At 39.7% G+C, this 21,706-nt stretch overlaps 1 protein-coding gene across 1 annotated transcript in view; it reads right to left on the bottom strand.

Moving 5' to 3' along the window:
- Window positions 1-4,105: 4,105 nt before the first annotated feature.
- ZZEF1 (zinc finger ZZ-type and EF-hand domain containing 1) overlaps window positions 4,106-21,706 on the bottom strand; it is a 59,912-nt gene continuing 42,311 nt past the window's right edge. The window contains exons 43-55 of the mRNA XM_075771813.1: window positions 21,048-21,244; window positions 20,329-20,448; window positions 18,867-19,055; window positions 18,383-18,483; window positions 17,717-17,852; window positions 16,299-16,658; window positions 14,325-14,468; window positions 13,272-13,440; window positions 10,901-10,999; window positions 9,956-10,121; window positions 8,321-8,471; window positions 7,727-7,798; window positions 4,106-7,243 (exon numbers count right to left, since the gene is read on the bottom strand). Of these exons, the coding sequence (XP_075627928.1) occupies window positions 7,169-7,243; window positions 7,727-7,798; window positions 8,321-8,471; window positions 9,956-10,121; window positions 10,901-10,999; window positions 13,272-13,440; window positions 14,325-14,468; window positions 16,299-16,658; window positions 17,717-17,852; window positions 18,383-18,483; window positions 18,867-19,055; window positions 20,329-20,448; window positions 21,048-21,244 (1,979 nt within the window). The 3' untranslated portion in view covers window positions 4,106-7,168. The remainder of the gene's footprint in view (window positions 7,244-7,726; window positions 7,799-8,320; window positions 8,472-9,955; window positions 10,122-10,900; window positions 11,000-13,271; window positions 13,441-14,324; window positions 14,469-16,298; window positions 16,659-17,716; window positions 17,853-18,382; window positions 18,484-18,866; window positions 19,056-20,328; window positions 20,449-21,047; window positions 21,245-21,706) is intronic.

Below are 21,706 nucleotides of genomic sequence, written 5' to 3' on the forward strand. Positions count from 1 at the left end.
AAACCCTCTAACAGCAGCAGCCGCTCACCCTACGGCAGGTGGTAATACCAATGGCTCTTGCACTGCGTGCAGCTGCCCTGCAACCTCCACTCACCCGCGGGCACGAAAGTGCGTTGAGCATCAGAAAGCAAGCAGGCAAAAACCCCCAAGGAACTGGGGGGATCTTTCTCCCACCCTTCTAATGCTGATTTTGGCTGGGAGGAGACCTCATGGAGCAGAGTAGTATCTCTAATTCCTATGGTGCATGGCCAGCCCAAGCCCGGGGGACAGGCAGTGGGACCTCCTGGACATCAGTCCACGGTCCTCATCCATGGATTCCCCCCTCTCGCCTCTGCATGGACTTAATTAAGAAAAGCTATGATGTCTCAGCAGCAGGCTCTGCTGGTTTTAAGCATTATTAATGCAAAATTCAGGAGGGATTTGCTTTATTCTCAGAGAGCCTTTCAGTTTCTGGTAAATAAAGCAACTATTTTCAGCTCCCCAGGTCCTACCTCCACGGGAGGTTTGCCTCCCTCGACCGAATGAAAATGCAGAAGCTGCAGCAGCGAGCCGACGCGCTGGGGAAGGCGGTGAGCGAAAAGCACACCCTCCGAGATGCCGTCAGCTTCGAAGAAGCTGAGACATCTTTCTGCAGAAAAATAAGGTGCCAAAAGATCAAACGCATCACGGTGTATTTTGAGACTGGTGAACGAGTGGAGGAAAATGCAATTTTTCAGAGCAATGCAAGGACAATTATTGAAGGCAAAGAGATGTTGTTTCAAATCCAGCAGTGTATCCAAAATCGACCCCACAGAGGATGAAACACTCTTTTCTCTTTAAATATTAACACTTAAGAGTATGAAGGAACAAAAACGTTTTTTAAAAAAAATACAAAAATATAATTGGTGGGGAGAAAAAAGCCCAACCTGCTACTCCAAGGAACATAAAACCCAAGGTGTGAGTGTGGGGGGGTGGATTTCTGTGAAACCATTGACATTTTTGATTAACGAGTTTTCTGTGGGTGGTTTATGTAAAGGAGAAGGGTAAGAAATGCAGACATGACTTATTCTCAAGCTGATGAGACTAAAGGGCTCCTGACTCAAGAATTCATCTTTTTATTTATCTCCAGTGAAAGCTGGAGAGGGACTGGTGACAAGGGCAGGGAGTGACAGGACAAGGGGGAATAGCCTGGAGCTGGAAGGAGGGGAGATTGAGGTGAGATCTGAGGAAGAAATTCTTCCCTGTGAGGGTGCTGAGGCCCTGGCACAGGTTGCCCAGAGAAGCTGTGGCTGCCCCTGGCTCCCTGGCAGTGTTCAAGGCCAGGTTGGATGGGGCTTTGGGCAACCTGGGCTAGTGGAGGGTGTCCCTGCCCATGGCAGGGGTGGCACTGGATGGGCTGTGAGGTCCCTTCCCACCCAGACCAGTCTGGGATTCTATGATTTCCTGCCTTTAAAGATTTTGCTGGATGCAAGAGAAACCCATACAACTTGTGAACTTCGTATCAATGGTGTGGTCTGTTTAGGCTTCAAGGCAACAAAACCATTTTAAAGCCTACCTTTAAACTCTTAACTAGATGTGCTTAAGATTACACCTTAATTCCATGTTTAATTTAATCTAAGATAAGCACGGTGATGAACTGAAGCCCTAATAAATGTCTAGCTACATATGCATATTGAAGTCCTCCTATTATGTGTTACACCACAGGAGACAACTTACTGGAGAGAAAAAAAATGTGTAGAAGATGCTTTTACTGATTAGAAAATCTGAAGTCATAAGGGGAAGCATTTCCTGCGATTCCTCAGGCATTAACACGGGATCTGTCACCCAGAAATTCAGACCAAGCTCCAACAACCTGTGGTTGCTGGCGTACCTGCACTACAACCCGTACTTGCACGGCCCCACAACGCTCAGCAGCTATCCATCAGCACAGAAATAACTCTGGCGTGCAGTCTGAGGAAACTTACTGGGTCTGGCTAAAAACACATGGGGAATATATTTAAATAAAATATTTACCAAAAAGCGCTGCCCATCACTTTGCCTCTTTTCACTTTGTTTCGCATTTGTCCACGCTCCTGCTGCGGCAGCAAAGGCACTACATGAACAGAGCAGCAGCTCCTTTGGAGTCCAAAAAGGTGTTTTGTTGGTTCCTAGAAATTACACGTGGTCGAGGAGGTTAAAACCTTCAGGTGCCTGAAAGGCAGCGAGGTGAAAGCTGAGCTCCAAGCCAGAGGTGCGTTGAAGGGGAAGGACTCAATACAAAGAGAGAAAAGAATTTTGCGTGTCAGATACTAGGCACGGAGTAGTAAGGAGGTGCGATGTTTAGTACCAACTTTACCCACAGCCCCTGGAAGAGAGTAAACACCATCTGAGAAACGCAAAGGGCTGTCTTCAGAAAAGCATCAGTAGGAGAAGGTCCTCAGCAAACTGCCTAGCAGTTATAGGCGGAAAGACCGTCTCCAAGACAGTCTGGTTATCCTTTCTCCACTTCTTTTCCCGTGTTCCCTAAATCCAAACGTTCTCAGCCTCTGAATATAAAAAGAACAAACCTCTAAATGCTAAAGACCACTACAAAACTGTCTGAGATTTCAATCTACTCATCAGGAATGCTTGTTGATGTTTCCAGTTGGAGGAAATAAGGTTTTTAGAGGGTTTTTAAGTGTTTATTCCTCCTTAGATTGCATACCCATTTATGAGTCCCACCACAACATTGCAGCCTGGGTTTGAGCTCGGTATCAACTTTTTACTGTTTGTGCTTTCTTAGGTATAATTCAGGAAAGATTATTGCAGAATAGACCTGATTAAATTAGAGCCGACAGTCATGGAAAGAATGAGTTTTAATCTTACTTCCTTCACCTCTTACTCAATTCCTTCCCTATTCACAGTGGATTTCTCTCTTATTCGCTTGAATTGGAATTGACTTCTTTGCTTTAAATCCAGAGGTGGGCCAGATTTCTGTTTTCCCCCACAGCTCCTGTTTTTCCAGGCCTTTTTACCAATGTACATTCTTTGTTCCAGTTATTATCCAGCCTGACCTCTTATAGACTAACTGGCCAAGCATTGAAAAGCATCCTCTTTGCACACATTAATCTGTTTTCCAACACTCTAGTAGCTTTACCTAAAGACCAGGTCAAACTTTATATAGGCTCCCATGGCTGGGGTGGTTGCGTGTCCCATGAAAATAAGGTGTGATGCTTGTGCCGATGGCTTCCCCGCCACCGCGGGGCGTTGGGCCAGTTCTGCTTTAAACACACTGTAGCCTTCTCCTAAAATTAGGTTAAAAAAAGATCACCCACCTGTAAGTTAGCTTCCAAGAGATCAAAATTAGGCTGTAAGAAAAATAGTCTTAATTAACTTGATCTGAAGAACAGCAGTTCCCAAACATTATGGTTGTGATCTGTTACATTCCAGTGCCTGGGACCACATGACATTTAATAGCAGATTAAACTCCATTTGTTAGCTTTATCACCCTGAGGCTGAAACCTCAAATCTGATTGTCTCAGGGAACAGTCCCCGCTCCCCCACAACTTCACAGTTCATGCCATTTATTTGTATTTAATAAAAGCACCCATCAAGACCATTCTCTGAGCACGTGGAACCAGTGGAAACAACCTACAGCTTTGGGTAAATACAAAAAGACGTCGACATCCTCACGCTACCCTGAACAAGCCTTTCCTCAAGCCAAAACCAAGGTAAATAAGCTTTTAAACTAGGTACGAGACTAGGTAGGTACAAGCACCTTCGCTGATAAACACCACTAATTAGAATCAAGAGGTAGGAAGGCAAACCTCAGCTTTACATGAGACATCTGGGGCCCCAGATGTGTGTTTCAGGTCTGAAAGTAAATAAGCACAGGAACTGACACCGATGGGTATCCATGGGAAAACGTCGGGTTTAGGATAAGGCTGCTGGAATGTAAACAGCAGGGCTGGGATTCAAGAGACGACTCCAGTAGTACGTATCCTGCACAGTTCGATGCAGTATCAGATCAATACTAACCGCCAAAGGAAAAGCACGTTTGCTTACAGGCACTGAAGATTCCTAAGAAGAACCCTGCATCTCACTGTAAATTCAAGCATTTAACATTCAGTGAGGAGAGGAGAAAAGCAAACAAAAAACAGACACTGTGTTGTACTTTTTCGTTTTTATAGAATTTTTACAATATATTTATCTTCATTTGCATATTTTACCCACATCTATAGCTTTCTTTTTACATGTTGAACTGAAGTGGAATAAATCTAAAGGTCTGATATATTTTAAACAACTGATAAAAATTGCGAAGTAGTAAACCCGTACGAAAAGAAATTATAAAACTCTCTTTTAAGTGTTTAATGAAAGCAAGTCAAATGCATCATTAGGAACATTATGGTTTGTTTTAAACACATCATAGGTGATTCAGGCAGGACAACTTTTTTGTTGTTTTTTTTGTGTTTGCGCTTTTTTTTTTTATATTAGGCACATTTTTTTCAGCATACCTGTTTTCCAGACAGTTTTATACTATTCAATGGTATCATCCGCATCCACTTGGAACTGCTGCAGGACTTTCAAAATGTGACTGATCATGAATATTGATTATTGGTATTCTCTTCCTCTTGCTTTAAAACTATCCGAAGGAAAAAAAAATTAAAAAAAAAAATCAGTGTTTCTCTTAAAAAATCCATAATGAATGATTGAGTTGTAAGGCAGCAACAGATTCAGTGTCAACTCAGGTCACAGTCCTTCAGTTCCATCTAGTGGGTAGAAATTATATTTAGTGGACACTGTTCCTACACAGTCCCTTCAGGGCAAGGTGACTGACTCACAAGGCCAGTTACTGCTGGTAGAGTAAGTGAAGCGGTATGCCTAGTAAGGAACACTGGCCACTCCTGCGTCATCCTTGCAGCCTCACGTCTTCATACAGAAAGCAAAAAGACAGTCCAACGGAAAAAAAATGTGAATATGACAGAGCCATGGCAGGTTCTCTGAATGGTTTATTTACAGTCTTCATCCCTGATGTGAAAAAAGAAAAGAGCCTTCTTTGACTATACCAGGCAGATCTCAGCAGCATGCTACACGCCTTAGCAAATCAGCCCATTGCACATCCTCGACCTCTTAGCCATGGATTCACACTGAGGCAGTGAATAGAAAGTCCTACTGCTCAAGAAGAGCAATTTCAAAACGCTCACCTGTCCCATCGATACGACTCCCTAAGGTACACTTTAAGAACATCTTGTTTTGGTGGAGCAACTCCCCGTTCCCAGAATCCGTTCATGCTGTTGGAAAGTGTGAAACAGTTGGTTCCTCGGGGATCTCTCAGACACCCCTGCAGTGAGACTGCAAACTCAAATATGTGACTCAGATGTGGGAACAAAACGATCCATGAGTTAAAGATACGCCACAATTTTGATAATTCCCTTCCCATCGCGATCTCATTCTGGAAGGAAGGAGGGCTTCGACCTTCAACTACAGTATACCTGAGGAGGTGTTTCAGAGCACTATCTCTCCGCCTCCTTTCAGTCTTTGATAAACAGTATGTTTTTCCTGAATTCTGGCATTCTCATTTGCTAAGAGGGCCACTCCATTCCTGAAGGCAATGGCTTCAGCATAGTGCTTCTTGGTCTTCGGTTTTAAGTCTTTCAGGTAGATTCAACCTCATCCCCTGAAGAAGCGTTCACTTTGCACTCACCTGGCTGAACAGAGGTCAGAACATCTTTAACTACAGCACTAGAGGCCATCCAAAAAAAGGGGATGTATTACTACACGTTTCCCTCTCAGAGGGAGATTGGACCACCCTTAAAATTCCAGCCCCAGCTGAGAAGAGCATGAATTCGGAGGCCATGCCCAAAGCGGTGCTCCTGTGCACATTGTTATTTAGGCACCACTCACCTTTTGGACAAGCAAGGTCAGTAAGCATATTCCCTTCTGACAGAGCCACTGCCTTTAGTTACTTCTGAAGCTTTTGGTTGCCTTTTTTTTTTTTTTGTATTTTAATGTTGAGGTGAGGAAGGGAAGAAGAATATAATTAGCATAAAAAGTTCTCTAAATTCATACTTGACAAGACCAGCTCTACGTACTGTATAATGTATACAAAACACACCCCCAAATTCTTTTATGTTCTTTTTAACTCTCTGGAAAGGGAATAGCCAGTGTAGCTGAGCAGGAAGAAAGCCAATTTATTTCAGCATAGAAGGCCTGCAATTCATTCCATGTTCACTAAGAGTAATGCAGTTATTGCTCTATAAGATAAGACTGGATTGATCATTAACCCCCACCCTGAGTGCTGAGAGTCCGGGTTCCCAACATTGCCAAGAGGGACCTCCTCAGCCACTAGTGTCACAATAATTAAAAAAAAAAAAAAAAAAAAAAAAAAAAAAGCCTTGTGAATAGTATCTTGTAAAGATGTGATCTTCAAGAAACAAGTAAGTTCCTCAATTCTTCATATTACCACTGCTTTGTGAATGGAGGCCAGCCTTTGCTCTCTGCGCTAGAATAACGTATTATTTAGAATAACACATTGGAGATAAATTAAGGTAAGAATAGAAGATCCAGCTGATTGAATCGGAGAACAGGAGAAACATTAACCTCTTGGATGAGGATGCTCTGAAACTGGAATCCTTTAACTGCTATGTGAATCAGAATTTGTTTTACAACCTGTAGTTTAGTAAAAATTAAAGTTCTTTTCCTTGGGTAGTAGCCTTCAAAGCAAAAGTAAACATGACAGGATTCAAGTGTGGACCATTTCTGTATCAGCCCGCCAGATTCCGGTTTGCCTATTTCACTTCAATGATATAGAATAGATGCTGCTGACGGCATCACTCCGAGCTCAGCGATATTTTCAAAGCTGTCACGTTCCATCAATCAAGTTTCCTTGGGAGCAGATGATACGAACGCGGGGGCCTTCATTCTCATACTTCAGCTACCTTCTTTTGTTTACTTCCTCTCAATAAAAAAAAAATATTGTTCTGTTTACTCTAACATGCTACAATATGTGCATACATAACTGTAGGCGACGCATGAGTTACTTCAAGATGTGCTTTGTCATTGAAGTGCGCTTTTACTTTTACAAATTCTACATCAAGGTGGAAGGAAGGAAGGCTGCAGAGTGCTCATATACTGAAGCTGAAGGAACTTTTCCTGAACGGAGTTAAGATGTTTGTTCCAAGGTTCCTATGGACAAACTACTCTATCCCATGCACTCCGGCCTGAGCCAGTATTAAACATTCCAGAAACTTGTTGATTTGTTCGGATAGTTAATGGCAAGGCTGATAGCAGCAATGTTTTTCAGGGCCTAGAAGAGAGAAGGAAAAAAAACCAGAATCACATCAGAGATTCTCCCCAGTCCCAAACTGTACAGAAATCCTTGTATGAAATTAAAGAGGAAGAGGTAAATAACCATCCTGTTTCTACCAGTAATTGTCATGCACCTAGGCAGGCGCAGCAAGGCAACTGCATTTCCAGTTGCTGAAAGACCAGCTGCCTTCCCTGTTTCCATGTTTTGGCAGTTGAGAGGTCAGCTCGCTAAAACAGATACACCTGATACACCCCACAGCCAGTTTGTGGCACATCGTCCGACTGTTGAAGGAGAACAGCGTTTGCGTATAGTTCGTTCACAAATTTCAAAGGCCTGTCATGGCCTTTGAGTTGTAAAGCTCAAGTACCTTTACAACTACTTCATAAAACTCCACTGGGCAATCAGAAATCATTCATTATCTCTGTCTGCCAGAAAAATACCACAAAACCACGCATCTCTGGGGTTGTGCAATCTCATTACCTGTGCTGTGCAGCGATGAAGATGATCTTCAGTATTTAAGGCAAGCAAATACTCCTGTAGAGATCCAAGCTCCTGCAACCAGAAAGCATTCAATGAACACCAACGTTTCTACCAAAGATATAATCCTAGTAATTAACATTAAAATGCTGATCATTGTAGCAGTGCCCAAGAATCGGAGGTACCAGAACTACACACAAGACTCTCCTGGACACAGTTTGCGCCCACAGGAATCAGTTCATTAGGGACTGTTCAGATGTAATGTTCAAAATCAACTCAAGCAGAACCACATTCAAATACCTTGAAATTAATTATTAAATCAGCATTCCTCCCAGAATAAAGAGTGGCTTTAGGGCCTACTGCCTTCATTGCACAAGGAAGAGTCATGACTATTACTTAAGGTCCCACGATGGATAAGGCAACAGTATGTCCCTCCATTAGAACTACCAGACTCCACAAGAGGAAGTTGTTAATGTTTCTGAAGCATTTAATGTTTCTAAAGCTCTGATGAACTTTGCCAAGATAAAGGAAAACTGCATTTAGTTTATCATTCCCAGCACTGGGGAGAGGAGGGATACAAATACAGGAACTGCTTACAGTAACTCTGTTTTCTGTAACGAAGAAGAGTTCTGCAAGTGCACGATGAAGAGGAAGGAGAATACCAGGCTTGGTCATGTCATGACACAAGTTGTTTTCCATATGGGTGAAAAGCTGCCAAAGCGGCTTCAACAAGGTGAGGTCACAGTCCCTGAAAAAAAAGTAATTTAAATGAAATAATGAGTAACCATGATTTTATGCCCATTTGTGGAAGAAAAACAAAAAACTCCAACAAATTTAAGAGAACAAAACCATACAGTTTTGACAGATGTATAAATAAAGGAAGAAACACAAGAAGCCTTTTCAGAATTAAATTCAGTCAGGTGTTTCAGCACAATGAATTTCATTCAGAATCAGTGGAGAAAACCTCATATCCCTGAGTATGCCTAAATGACTTTTCTAAAACTGAGCGGCCTCCTGAAATGAGGACTTTAAAATAACTATATACATCACTTTGCTAAATGCTCTAGGCTCCACTGCTTGAAATTATGCAATACCAAACCACAGCACTGGGCAGGTGATGTTCTTGTTTCAGGCAAACAGACAAAAATGGATATATAGCTTTGCAAACATTTCCAACCCTGTCTCCCTCCTACTCCTGAGTTAAAGCTAGCTAACCCAAAAGTCACTTATCGGACAGATAGGATGACAAATACCTATCAGTAGGGGGGAAAAAGGGGGAAACTCAATTTCAGAACCTGTGTCATCAGATAAACACAAGAAAAATGTAAATATTCTCAGTACAACAGAGACTTGATCTTTTAGCAATTAAATTTGTTGTCCACACGACAAATCAGACATTTTCTGATGAAAAAAACTAAAGGAACTTCAAAAGATAATAAATCATTGATTAAAAGGAACACCAAAATCAGTTTTTCAGATTTGGATGCAGATCGGTGTACTTAATATTTACAGAGAGCCAAGCAATGGTTCTATGTAATTGTCTATTTTTATTACTATATGTGAATATACTTTTTGATCTATCAAAATAAGCTAGTAGGACACTTATTTTCATGATTTTGCTTGTCAGCACTGTTGTGTCTCTTTCCAGCACTTCTGTTGAGTTAATGTGACTATACACATTTGCATGACACTATAAAAACTCAACATTTTTTTCAAAAAGTATTTTCATAAGAAATACCCGTGCCATACATACTTAAGCATTAGCACACCTATCCCTTCTGAAACTCAATTACAGGCTTTGCAGTGGTACAACAAAAAATAATATTTTTAAAGTTATTTACTACATAAGAGAATCAGATCATCATTTCACCAGTTTATTAGTCAATCCTCACCTTAATTCTGAAGTACAATGAATACAAAGAGAATAAATTTCTAGAAAATTGGAATCTATTTTTTTGCCCTGTTTCGGGGTGATATTTATTTATTTATTTATTTTTAACAACAACATTTGAATTCACTGGACCTTTTTAAAAGCCAAGAAGAGAAAATGTTTTCCGAAACAAAAATCTTGTAAGAAGTTTCTGCTATCAAAGCACTGTGAAATCCATTTGAAAGGCAAATTAAGAATTCCTCCTTTCCATAACGGTTTCTGGCTTTGGAATAATATTGGCTTAGGTGCTTTCTTCTCCTGCCCTTTGCCTTTCAGCATGCAAGGCAGAACCTTGTGCTTACCTCTGGGCGCTGCACTGCACTATCTTCAAGAGCAAGTGGATTGCCTTCAAACGCTGGTGACCAGTCTGACGGCATGCTACCCCGACCTGCCATTCCCAGATTTTGGCCAGTGGGAGGTGAGGAACTACCCTTTCCTCAGACAGCATCTGCTTTAGAATTTCAAACCCTGGGGAAAAAAAAAAAATTCAAACAGCTGTTACTTTTGTTGGGTCTCATTCCGTTCAAACACTCAGTTTTCTCTTCTCCATATACTAAGTTTTGCTCCAGCAAGGCAGAAATATCAAAGAAAAATATCAAAGAAAAATACCAAACAAAAATCTGAGATAATTGTAGATTACATCCTGACATTGCAAGTATTTTCTGGGGCAAAACTTAGATAAAAATTAGAAAGAATCCTATCTGAAAATAAAGTTTTGCCTGAATAAGGCAAACAAAACACAGGCCCCCACTATTATGTGACATGCAGTAGAGTTTTGCCGATTGCAAATCATCCACCAGCCTCAATTTCATCAAAAATATTTAAACTCTGAAATAAACTAACAAACCCTTTCATGCTATATCAAGAAATTAAATGCAGAACCAGCCTATTTTAATGGATAAGTAATTTTTAAAAACACAATTACAATTATTTCTGTTTCCAATTACGGCACCTTGGAACGTTTACTAAATCCTGTGTGTAATTATTGTCATATAATGAGATTTTGAATACAAATAACATTATTATAATTGTAATCTCCAAGCCTCTGAAGATTTGGTATTTCTAGCATGAAGTCACAGCAAATAAGAGACACTAGTCAAGTTTCAACTTGAACAAAACTAATCACATTATTTCCAAAACACTGGAGAAAGCAAATTCTAAGTCAAAAAAGGGATAACCACAAGTCTGTCAAAACTCAGCAAAATAACTCCAAAGTTCCTATCAGATACATGCTGAGCAGTGCTTACCTGTCTGGAACCTTCCAAGATGACCAGCTGTCACTGTAAACTTATAACCCCACTCAGTGTTACTCATGTCAGAGGTAAATCGGTAATAGAGTGTGTCTCCTGTGTACAAGGGAAGAAAATCCCCATGAAAACCTTCTGAGTTAGTTTTGCTATCACAAATGCAATTAAAATGAAAAGTTTGTCATTAAAATAAATTAACCCTGGATATTGTCATTCAGGAGAGGTGATCTTTTACTGTTTCATAATTATTAAATGCACAAAACAGTATGATAGAATTATAGAATCATTTAGGCTGCAAAAGACCTTTAGGATCATCAAGTCCAACCGTTAACTCAGCACTGCCAAGCCCACCACCGAACCATGTCCCCCCAGGCACCACGTCTACACATCTTTTAAATACCCCCAGGGCTGCTGACTCCACCATTTTCCCGGGCAGCCTGTTCCAGGGCTTGACAACTCTTTCAGTGAAGAAATTTTTCCTAATCTCCAATCTAAACCTCCCCTGGCACAACTTGAGGCCGTTTGCTCTTGTCCTGTCGCTTGTTACTTGGGAGAAGAAACCAACCCCCTGGCTACAACCTCCTTCCAGGTAGTTGTAGAGAGCAATCAGGTCCCCCCTCAGCCTCCTGTTCTCCAGGCTAAACAACCACAGTTCCCTCAGAACGGTTTCCGCTGTACAAAGATACTTGCAAGGATATCGTCTCTTACATTTTTGTCAACTACACGGAAGAGGGAGTTAAAGAAACCCTATACTGTACACAGTTAAACTTCACTTCTCCAATTGTGTTAGAGATCAGTTATGAATTATGAAAAAAAGAACCTCTACATAGGCAGCCAAGTTCACAGTCCATTATGCAAAAGGTGAAAAAATTGTGAAACTAAAGTTACACTGCTCTTACAGGTCAGAAAATTAAATTGCAGAATTAAACAATTAACAAAATTGTTAAACTTAACCTCTTCCTCTAAGTGGAAGAACTATCAAAACGTTTAATCATTTTACAATCAGGCAGTGGAACGTTCAAGAAATTCTTGTCACCTTAGCAGCTACGGCTTCACAAATGCTGGTAGTTATCTGTAATGCTAAGCAAAACATATCCTTTCCTATTGCGCTCTGTAATATTAGATCAGGTTAAAACTTAGAATTTCCTTCTGTTCCATGAAAAATCTTATCACTCTGGGACAAGCATGCTGGTTTTCATTGGGAAGCAGAATTTTCAAAGTTTCAAGTGGAAGAAAAATTCTGAAAATATATATTCTGAAAAAACAAAACCACAAAACAAAAAAAACCCAAAACCAAAAGCCTGTTCCCCTTCTCATCATGAAATAGAGTCATAGCTCTCTCCCACTCCTAGGAGTCTTGCGAAAAGCCCTACCATCAAATGAAAAGCCCAGAAGGCTTAAAATGCCTGGTTTCAGCTAAAGCCTGCTGAGGGAAATCACATGCCTTAATCCAGACAACCTTGGCTGGAAATGAAGTTTCACAAGGTGAAACTCAAGTTTCACAGCCAAGGCGGCTCCAAAACAATGGGCCTCAAAGTTCAGTTTCTTGGCAAAACCGCTGCAACTATTTGGGAGGAAAAGGAGGACAGAAAGAAGTTCATAATCCAAAATATTTCTACAAAGCACGCATTGATTTCTATCTAGCATGCTGTAATCTAAACTGCTTTGCTAAGAAAGTTCCTAAATCTATTTACAGCCACTGACAGCACTCGAAGTCAAAAGCTTCCTGCAGTGCCACCGAGTTCAGTGGGTTAAAACAACTTAACATAAGAAGCATGGGACCATGCAGTCCTTCAGCGCACCAGCATTTAGTACTACGTTATCAAAAATGTGATTAAAGAATACAGACTGAAGTTGTCAGTCAAATTACTGATTTTTTTTTTTTTTTTTTTTTTACAGCTATGCTCCGTGGCAACAACTGGAGACAAGGCATTGGCACACACTATTTGCTTTGAGCACTAGTACAGCACAGAGACGAGAGATAAGCCTATCTTTTTTGTTGATTTTTTTTTTTTAATGTGCTTCCTGTGGAAAGTAAGACAAGGCAGAAACAATGTAAGTGAATATCGTGCAGAACAAGGACTGTGTTGGAACAGAATCAAGATTAAAATTTGTTTCCAGTAGCTAAGTGCATACTTTGACTGAGGTGTGGAAAAAAAAGGTCAAGCAGCAGAACAACAGATAAGCCTACTTTTAAGAAACGAATGCAAGAGCAGCACGTCAGAGCAAACAGATCAGGACAAGAAAAGGATTCCCGCCCCATATCTCAGGAACATCTGCATTTAACTGTTATCTTTCAGTAGTTTCTCTCAAGAGTCCTGGATACCGGCAATACTCTATACATTTGCACTGTAAAACACTGCGTATTCACCTGGAAGCTCAAAATCATTCCATTTCTGCGGAGATCCACTGAAGCTGTGCCGATCCTGCTGGAAATCACTGCTGCTAGACATGAGCAACTCATCACAGCCTTCTTCTGTATTACACTGAGAGTCAAATTTGATTGAGAGGTAGATAGCACCGGGAATGTGAACTTTATCCTGAGAAATAAACACACCATCTTTGTATACTCTAACGCTATATTACTGAGAAGCCACTTAATAGAAGTATTACAGCATCTCCATGGGAAAATAAAATAAATAAATTTTTTTTTAAAAAAAAGTCTGTTATTTTTATTGGGAGCTAATTTAATAAATGTAATGCATGGTCTATTGTTTGCATTAACTGTTAAGAGTGTAAAAATTGCTAGCAGTGCTTCAGTTTTTTTTTTTAAAAAGCTGTAATCGTTGCTGACATTGATCTCATTGCCAGAACCTAAAGGTTTATATGCATTTTAAGAATAAAAATCAGAAGCGTCAGAGCTGCAGTGAAGTTAAAAATCCCAAGACTGCCCAGAGGCAATAATTACTTAGCAAACTATAGTGGAAAAATGCTTTCAAACAATACCAAGAAAAGAAAAATCAGAAACTGTGTCAGGAGAAGATAGTCTAAAATGAGAAATACAGGAGGGAAAAAAAAAAAAAAAAAAAAAGACTCCAGTCCTAGCTTTTGCCTAAGAGCACAAGGAAGTAACAGGCCAAGTGAAACAGACCTTTGGATGAAAGGGTAGAAATATTTGCTCATTAAGGCCCTGAAACCATTTAAGTATATGATCTCCTTCAAACACACACATAGTAAAACCATTTCAGTTATGCGCTTTTCACGTGATTGAATTAGGACTACGTTAAAGTGCCTCACTGAACGTATTTCTTACTGAGCAAGGCCTCAGTCATTTGGCATCAGCCTCTTCGAAAGCAAGACGGAGGAGGACATTTCGCAGGAGCTTCAGGCACAGAAGTACAGGTACACACATGGTACACTAATATTTTTCCACTAGTCTTCAAGTCATGCAAATCCACTGCACTGTAATACATGTATAACTTACCTCAAAATTAGTATTGTTGTTGTAAGGATGTTTAGATTCACGTGTTTGGACTGCCATTCCAGGCTCCTCCATGAACTGGCAAGCTGTCAATGCCATTGTTCCTAGCATGCTCTCACTGCACCCATGCAGTACTTTCTGTAGAATCTGGGGAGAAGCAACACGTCACGTAAATACAGTTTGCTATCAAAACAACATTTACAAACTTAGATGCTGATGATTGACACAAGACTCATTTTAGAAGAAAGAGTTGAGCTACTGGCAAGAAACTAGACAAATTCACAAATGATGTCTAAAAGCGTCATCATCATAAGTGCAGAAGATTTTACTCTGTCCTCTGTTTCAGATCTTTCAGTCTTTATCTGACAAAAACAATTGAGAGCTATTAGCTACATCTCTTTTCACAAATCCCTAAAGTAATTAATAGTAAACTAAAGCTGTAAACAGGGAAGATAAAGTTTGTTAACATACTAAACAGACACCTCTACCTTCTATACCTACAGGTTTTGATTTGAACAGAACGCGTCATATGTTTTAGCCTGGAAAATGTACAACTCCATGTATAAAAAGGAACAATTAAGTATCAGTTAAGTGGCTGCAGTGTTTGAAAGCACTACGTGCAAGAGCTGCATCTTTAAAAATACAAATAAATGCCATTTAATCTATCAGGACACAGTAGATGATAATTCAGAACAACCTTGATCTCCACTTTTTCTTAGTTTTTCAAAAGCACACAAAAGCTCTTAATGAGGAGTACTGCTACTCAAGGCCCTTTACAGATCATTATAGCAACCTATTCCATCTCCTCATCTGAATTTTCTAACTCCTATAAAACACGAAGCAAGCTCAGGCCAAATGGTTCATCTCCACATCAGCCAGAAATAGATTTCTTGGGGGAAAGGGGCTTAAACACCAAAAGGCAGCATGTAGCATAATTCCCTGAATGTATTCTTTGCCTCTACACACTTGCAGAATAGCCCGAGACAAAGGCTATGTCTTTGTATTTAATATGCCTTAGCAGATTTTTATTACATCAGTTCATCCTGTCATTTTCTGAACCTATATAAACACCATGTGGCAACAATTTCCATGACATACTGTGTCAAGAACCAGTTCTTTCAGTTTGTTTTGGATCTGCCACTTACTACCTTAATCTGACACTCCTTTGTTTCCTTACTGGGAGGGCCAGTGAATAATACTTGGTGTTTAACTTTTGGATGCTGCTTACTGTTTCAAAACTACAGAGAAGGAGGAACAGACTTTTTCATTATTCCTCCTTCCCCCAGGCCCCCACAGGGCAAAGATCCGGGATGAAGAAAACTAGTTGGCTCCTCATACTGACATTATTCCATGGTTATAACTCCTGCCACTTTTCTCCAGACCTCTTCCAGTTGTACTGCATTATTTTTTTATTTTTTTAAAGAGATGAGGGAGTCAGGTCACATACTGTAGTCCAGATGAGAGCGTACTATTGGTTCAGTGGCATATCAATGCCTTCTGTTTTCTTTTTAATTCCCACTTTGAAAATACCCAGCACTTGATTTGCTTCGACTGCTGTGAAGCATTGAGCTGACATTTTCATTACAACATTCTATTATAATCTCAAGATCACTTCCACCACAGCAGCAGTCAGCTCATCAACGGAGTAGCAGGTATTACAATATACACATTGAGATCTAACAAAAAGCAGCTTTCAAAACGGACTGCCTATTTCACCAATTTCTCTGTAAGATTTATTTTCCCACATAGCTCTTTTATAACTCAAAGACTTGTCTCCACAGAGCTAGTTTTTCCATTTTCTGTTAACAAAATCAGTACATTAAGACACTGACAGATTCCAACTGCTTTTTCAGGACTAATTTAAATTTTAGAGTTTCAATTTAGTTTAAAAAAGGAACTGCAAGTATTTTTGTTAGTCAGAGCCTCGTGGCATGTAGGCACAGGGCTTATTCGCATGCATAAGTGAAATCCACTTACTTTTTCCCATAATTGCTTTTCCTCTAGCTGCATAAGCATGTCCAGTATGTATGTCATATGGGCTGGGCCACTAAGATCAAGGATTTCCTCATTTATTGCCACATCATCTGGCCACTCGGCTAACAATGATGCCAGCACATGCCTGGCATAAAGAACAGCAGTTGCCTCATTTACACGATACAGGTAGTCCCTCACAGCCTTTTTACTTCTGGAGTCCAGCTCCTTGTGCAAGAGTATTGAACTCTTCGTGCGGCGTTGCTTGGCGTAACTAAGCTGTAGATCACTCTCTGTGTTGGTTATCAGTTTCTGGGCAACTGGATTGGTTTCTTCTGTTGCTTTATCACAGAGCGCAGGCTTTGACTGCAAAAAAGAAATGCAAGTTTGAAAATAGGCTCTCAACAATTTACTTCCTTATGTTTGGTTATCTGATCAGAACATCAGACAGCAAGCTGAATTTACAAATGAATTTGTCTTTCACATACTGAAAATCAAATGCGAACACAAAAGCGTGATCTCTCACGTACCTACAGGGACAGAATTCCTCAAAAAGACTGTTTATGTTAACAGACTTCACTATACACCAATGCATTCATGACTCTACACATGAGCAGAAACAGCAGTTAGAATTCTAACCAGAAGCCTTAATTTAAGCTGACCTACAGAGGTAAAGCACCAAAATGCTATGCTATTTCTGACACAGAATGAGGCAAGTTGGGAGTGACTTTTGGAGATCATTCAGTCCAAATCTGACTTAAAACTGAGCCAACTCCAAAATCAAGGTTTTGTCCAGTTAAGTTTTGAGAATTTCCAGGGGTGGATATTTCACAGCATCTGTATGAGTGTTGTAAGGCTTTTTTTTTTTTTTTTTTTTTTTTATAATAAAACTACTTCAGGAAGCCCTTGATGCAGTTTGCTATGCAACTGATACACAACTGTGCTGGTGATACCACACAGACAGGAGTCTGCACCCAAAATAAATCAGAGCTGTGGGACCATGCTATTGAATGCAAAACCTCAAACTTGCAAGTATAGTGTCTACTTTACAAGACAAATTCATTACTTCCTTGTTCTGCTAAAATTACTGTAAGATAACAATAATATGCTAAACCAGTAACACCTAGGCATAAGCTTACAGTAATTAGATACAATCTCTCTTGTACAAGGAGAGGAAATTGCAGCCCACAATCACAATTTGTTCTCCTGACTCGAGAATCAAGTTCTCTTACTTCCTTAAGGAAGAAATTACGAGGAAGAAATACTTCCTTCTTGTTCATTTTGACATAAAACATTAACAACAGATTATTTTAGATGTTTAAAAAAGAGTATCAGGTTTGAAGTTACTAAGCAAAAAAAAAAAAGTTATTCAATGCCAAAATTCATTATTTCACAACTACTCCTTTTTGTGGAGATGCACGTACCAAACAGGGTAAGATGATCATATCTGTATCTACTGCTTTTGAACTCTGCTCCTCCAACCTCAGACGCTTGCTGGGTTGCCATTTCTGAGCCAGCGTTCGGATCCTCTCATCTGTTGTAATTACATCCCCATCAAACCTTGAAAGACGCAAAAGAACAACAACAAAAAAACCCCCACAAACGTGTTTAGAAAGTAATGCAAACTAAATTAGTGCAATTAAATGCAAATTAATCTTCTTACCTTCTGCTTTAGAAAGATTCATTAAACTCTACCTATTTTTATCATTTTACGTTAACTAGCTTTCCTATTCTAACAGGTCAAAGATTTTCCACGTTACAAAATCACTCATCTCTGAGAACATGGTGGCTCCACGACCTTGATTACTAGAAGCCACGGGTAAGCTGTCCATTCTTCCTCAATCTGGATAATTTAGAGACATAGTAGATCTTCATACAAGAGTTAGATTGAAAAGAACGTGCAACATATTTCACAAGATGGTGACTCATTTCCATAAATACAACTTAGTAGTAGTTTATTTCTTTGCATTGTCACACATGAAAACCAAGTCGTATCCTTGGCATAATTTCTATTTGATATCTATTAGATTTTAGGTTACCACCCACACCTAGTAACTTTGTTTTTCTGCTGGACCCAGTCTTTCACATACCTCTTTTGAACTTCCAGGAAAAAAGAATCTGTTCTTTTCATTTGCAACTCATACATGGCTCGAAGAATATGGAGAGGGGCATTAAGTGCATCATGTGTCATCTAAGTAAGGAGGGGGAAAATAAAAGAAGAAAAAAAAGAAAGAAAAAGATAACTTTACAGGGGAAAAAGAAAGATGACCTAGGTATTTCCTTTCTTTAAAGATGACTAAGTATTATTTTCCCACTTATCATATAGGTAGAGAATTAATGAACTTAATAATATCTGGATTAGTAAAAATGAAAAGTAATTTAGCAAAAAGCTTTATAATGATTTTGTAGTGTTCATTACTGAAGTCCTAGTAGGAAGTTTTGTTTCCTTTAGATAACGATACATTGAAATCATAGACCCATATTCTGTAAATTTAGAAGAAAAACAGCTATATAAACTACCAAATATTTTATGCAACTAGGAAATTCACAGGAGGTAAAAATAAGTTTAAGTACCAAGAAGCATATTTTGGTGGCTTCATCCAAACCCTCCAGAGGATCAAGTTTGTTCTGCTCTAAATCAACAGGACCGACAATGGGTTGCTCCACATCTTGATCTTGTTCCCTTTCTTCCAGTTCAGTATCCTCACGTTCAGCTAAGGAACTGATCTCTTTCTTTGAGGAATACAGCATGATTGACAAAATCTACACAGAAAGATAGCATATGGTGTGACAGCTGTAGATATTATTAGTGTATCTGCAATCAGCATTTTATAAGAACATTAGAAGATTTGGACAGTGCTTAAACACATGCTATTCTAAAAAGAAGCAGCACCTAAAAATAAGAAAGAAAAAACCCCCAAAAAACAAAACATAAAACCATACCATTTCCTACTTCACAAATGAGTTACACCTTCCAGGATGCTACACAGTCAACTTAAGTGATTAGTCAAAAGCGTAAAAAATTGAGAAAATAATTATTTAACCATTTCAGTACATCAAAGTTTTGAGGATTCTTAGACAAGAACAGAGCAGAGGTGACTATCACCAAAAAGCCAGTGATGCCCCTACACACGCTTCTCCTTTGAAAATGTACCGTTGGCTTCGGCACAGCCAACACCACTTGTACTCAGAGCAGGAAGAAAATAGTGTTACGCACTTCCTTAGTCCTCCAACTTGCGTCAGCCTCAGTTCCAAGGAATAATGCAGGCAGAACTATGGTGAGACATTTCAGTGCTCAGGGCAGAGCATTCGTTTGGTACAATGCTGCCCAAAGGGGAGGAAAGTGGGACACCTCTGAATCAGGGCTGGTTCTCTGGCTGTAGGTCAGAAGACAGCAAGGTCCCACAGTCCAGATCTGATTCTACAGTATTTCTAACCAGCCACTTGGGGCAACTTTTCAGAGGAATGCCAGGGCTTTACTCTCTCTCTTGTTGCTACCATCTAAAGTACAAATTAACACAACTCTTGCCTATGATAAAACATAACTGACAGCTGAATCACACTTACCTTCCAGCAATTAATGAACATTCAGAAAGAACGTGCCCACATGCAAATTGATCTCCCCATATTGCACTGCGATAGTATCTTGTAAAGTCTGTGACTAGTGCAAGTAATGTTTTTCTTTGAGATTGATTATTATTTTTTTTAGATTGAAGAATGGAATTTTCAAGAACAGTCTAAGTAAAATTCATAAAAGAAACTGAGTAGGTGATTAATGCCTCACCTTCAAAATGTCTTTCAAATATGATCAGATTAATTAAAATCAGGTCCTGCTTTAAAGAAGTTAGTCTATTACCTATACAATTACGATGGACAGAGGAAGGCAGATTCAGGGACACAGCTAAGTGAACATTTTTATAAAGACTGATTAGAAATACTCTTGAGGCTTTCTTCACAAGAGGGAAGTGCAATGCCGTGACCTTCCGTGCCTCTGTGTGAAGCCTGACTGTTTACAAAATGTAATTTATTTTCTTACCTCCAAGTCTCTGAGAAGCCAGGTCTTACTGAAGCCAGTTCCTTTGCTACATTTCTTCACTAGAAGCTTGAGTAAACCAGACTGAAGAAAGGCAGCTTGGATCTCCTTAAAACCATGAATCTACACAGACAGATGCAAGTAAATAAATAAATAGGGAACAATACATCACAAAGCTTGAAAGGCCTTATCACATGGCCTCACATAAAATTCCTGCCCAGATGAACTATGGTAGGGATTTTCTTCTTTCATTTCCCTAAAAAAAAAAAACAAACCACCACCCCAAAGCATAAATCCCTACATCAAATGCCTTAAGAGTATTATCTATGACACACACAGAATAATAACTGGATGTCTGTTTTGTTCTGACAGTCCAGAAAAATACAGATCCCCTCTTCAATTACTTCAGGAGTAAGAAAAGGGGCAAGTAAGCTTCACTCCATGAAGTGTTATCCCTATAAATATCTTCCTCAGCTTTCATGAATGGTCAGCCCCCACAAAGGAAAAGCGATCCAACTTTCAACTTAGACTCACGAATGCCATTTAAAGCCTTACGACATTTTCAGCCCCCTACAGACAGGGGATAAAAGGAGCCAGCTGTGAGGGAAACCAACTTGTGTTAGTTCCCCAATGTGCTTGGTCAATATCCAAGTTCCTGTAGTGCAAAGCAGAATACAAACTTTTATTTATCTATTATATTCTGCGCGTCAGGCAAAAGATACCTTAAGTGTTCTGTAAAGCCCCTTTAGAGCGAGTGACAAGACCCAAGTTGCTTCCACTGCCTCAGCATAGCTACTGTCCATGCTGGTTTGCAGGAGGTGCGTGGATATAAGAACGAAGTGCTGGAGGTACTGTCTCAGCTGGGTCTGGGGATCACTGCCTTCTTGTCCGCACTTCTGAATCAACTGGTAGTCTTTCACTACAAGAGAGAAAACACATAATTCACTAGGTTCATCTTAAAACGTTGTGAAATCATCTCCTACCAATAGATATGAGTAGGCCCAGACATGAACATGATCCATACATGAAGTACCTTCTAATAAACACAGTCATATTAAAGAGACTGTCAAAGAACTCCCTATCTGCTCTTGTACTGAAGTTATCTCAGATTCACTGAATAGTCAAGAAAATAATTCATTTTTCAGTGCAGGTTAAAAAAATCCCTAGGTAACTTCTGGCAACAGCTGATTGTCTGCACATATTTGCACATGAACAGTCCAGCATACAAAGCAGCATGTGTTGTATTTTACAGTTAAAATAGGGAACATTCTGACCTGCAATTGGTATGACAATAAATCTTGCAGATCTTACTGTTTAAAATGTGAACAGTAAAAAAAAAAAAAAACCCCAACCCAAAACCCAAAAAACTTTAACATTCAAA

Source organism: Balearica regulorum, chromosome 19, assembly GCF_011004875.1.
Source record: "Balearica regulorum gibbericeps isolate bBalReg1 chromosome 19, bBalReg1.pri, whole genome shotgun sequence".
NCBI lineage: Eukaryota > Metazoa > Chordata > Aves > Gruiformes > Gruidae > Balearica > Balearica regulorum.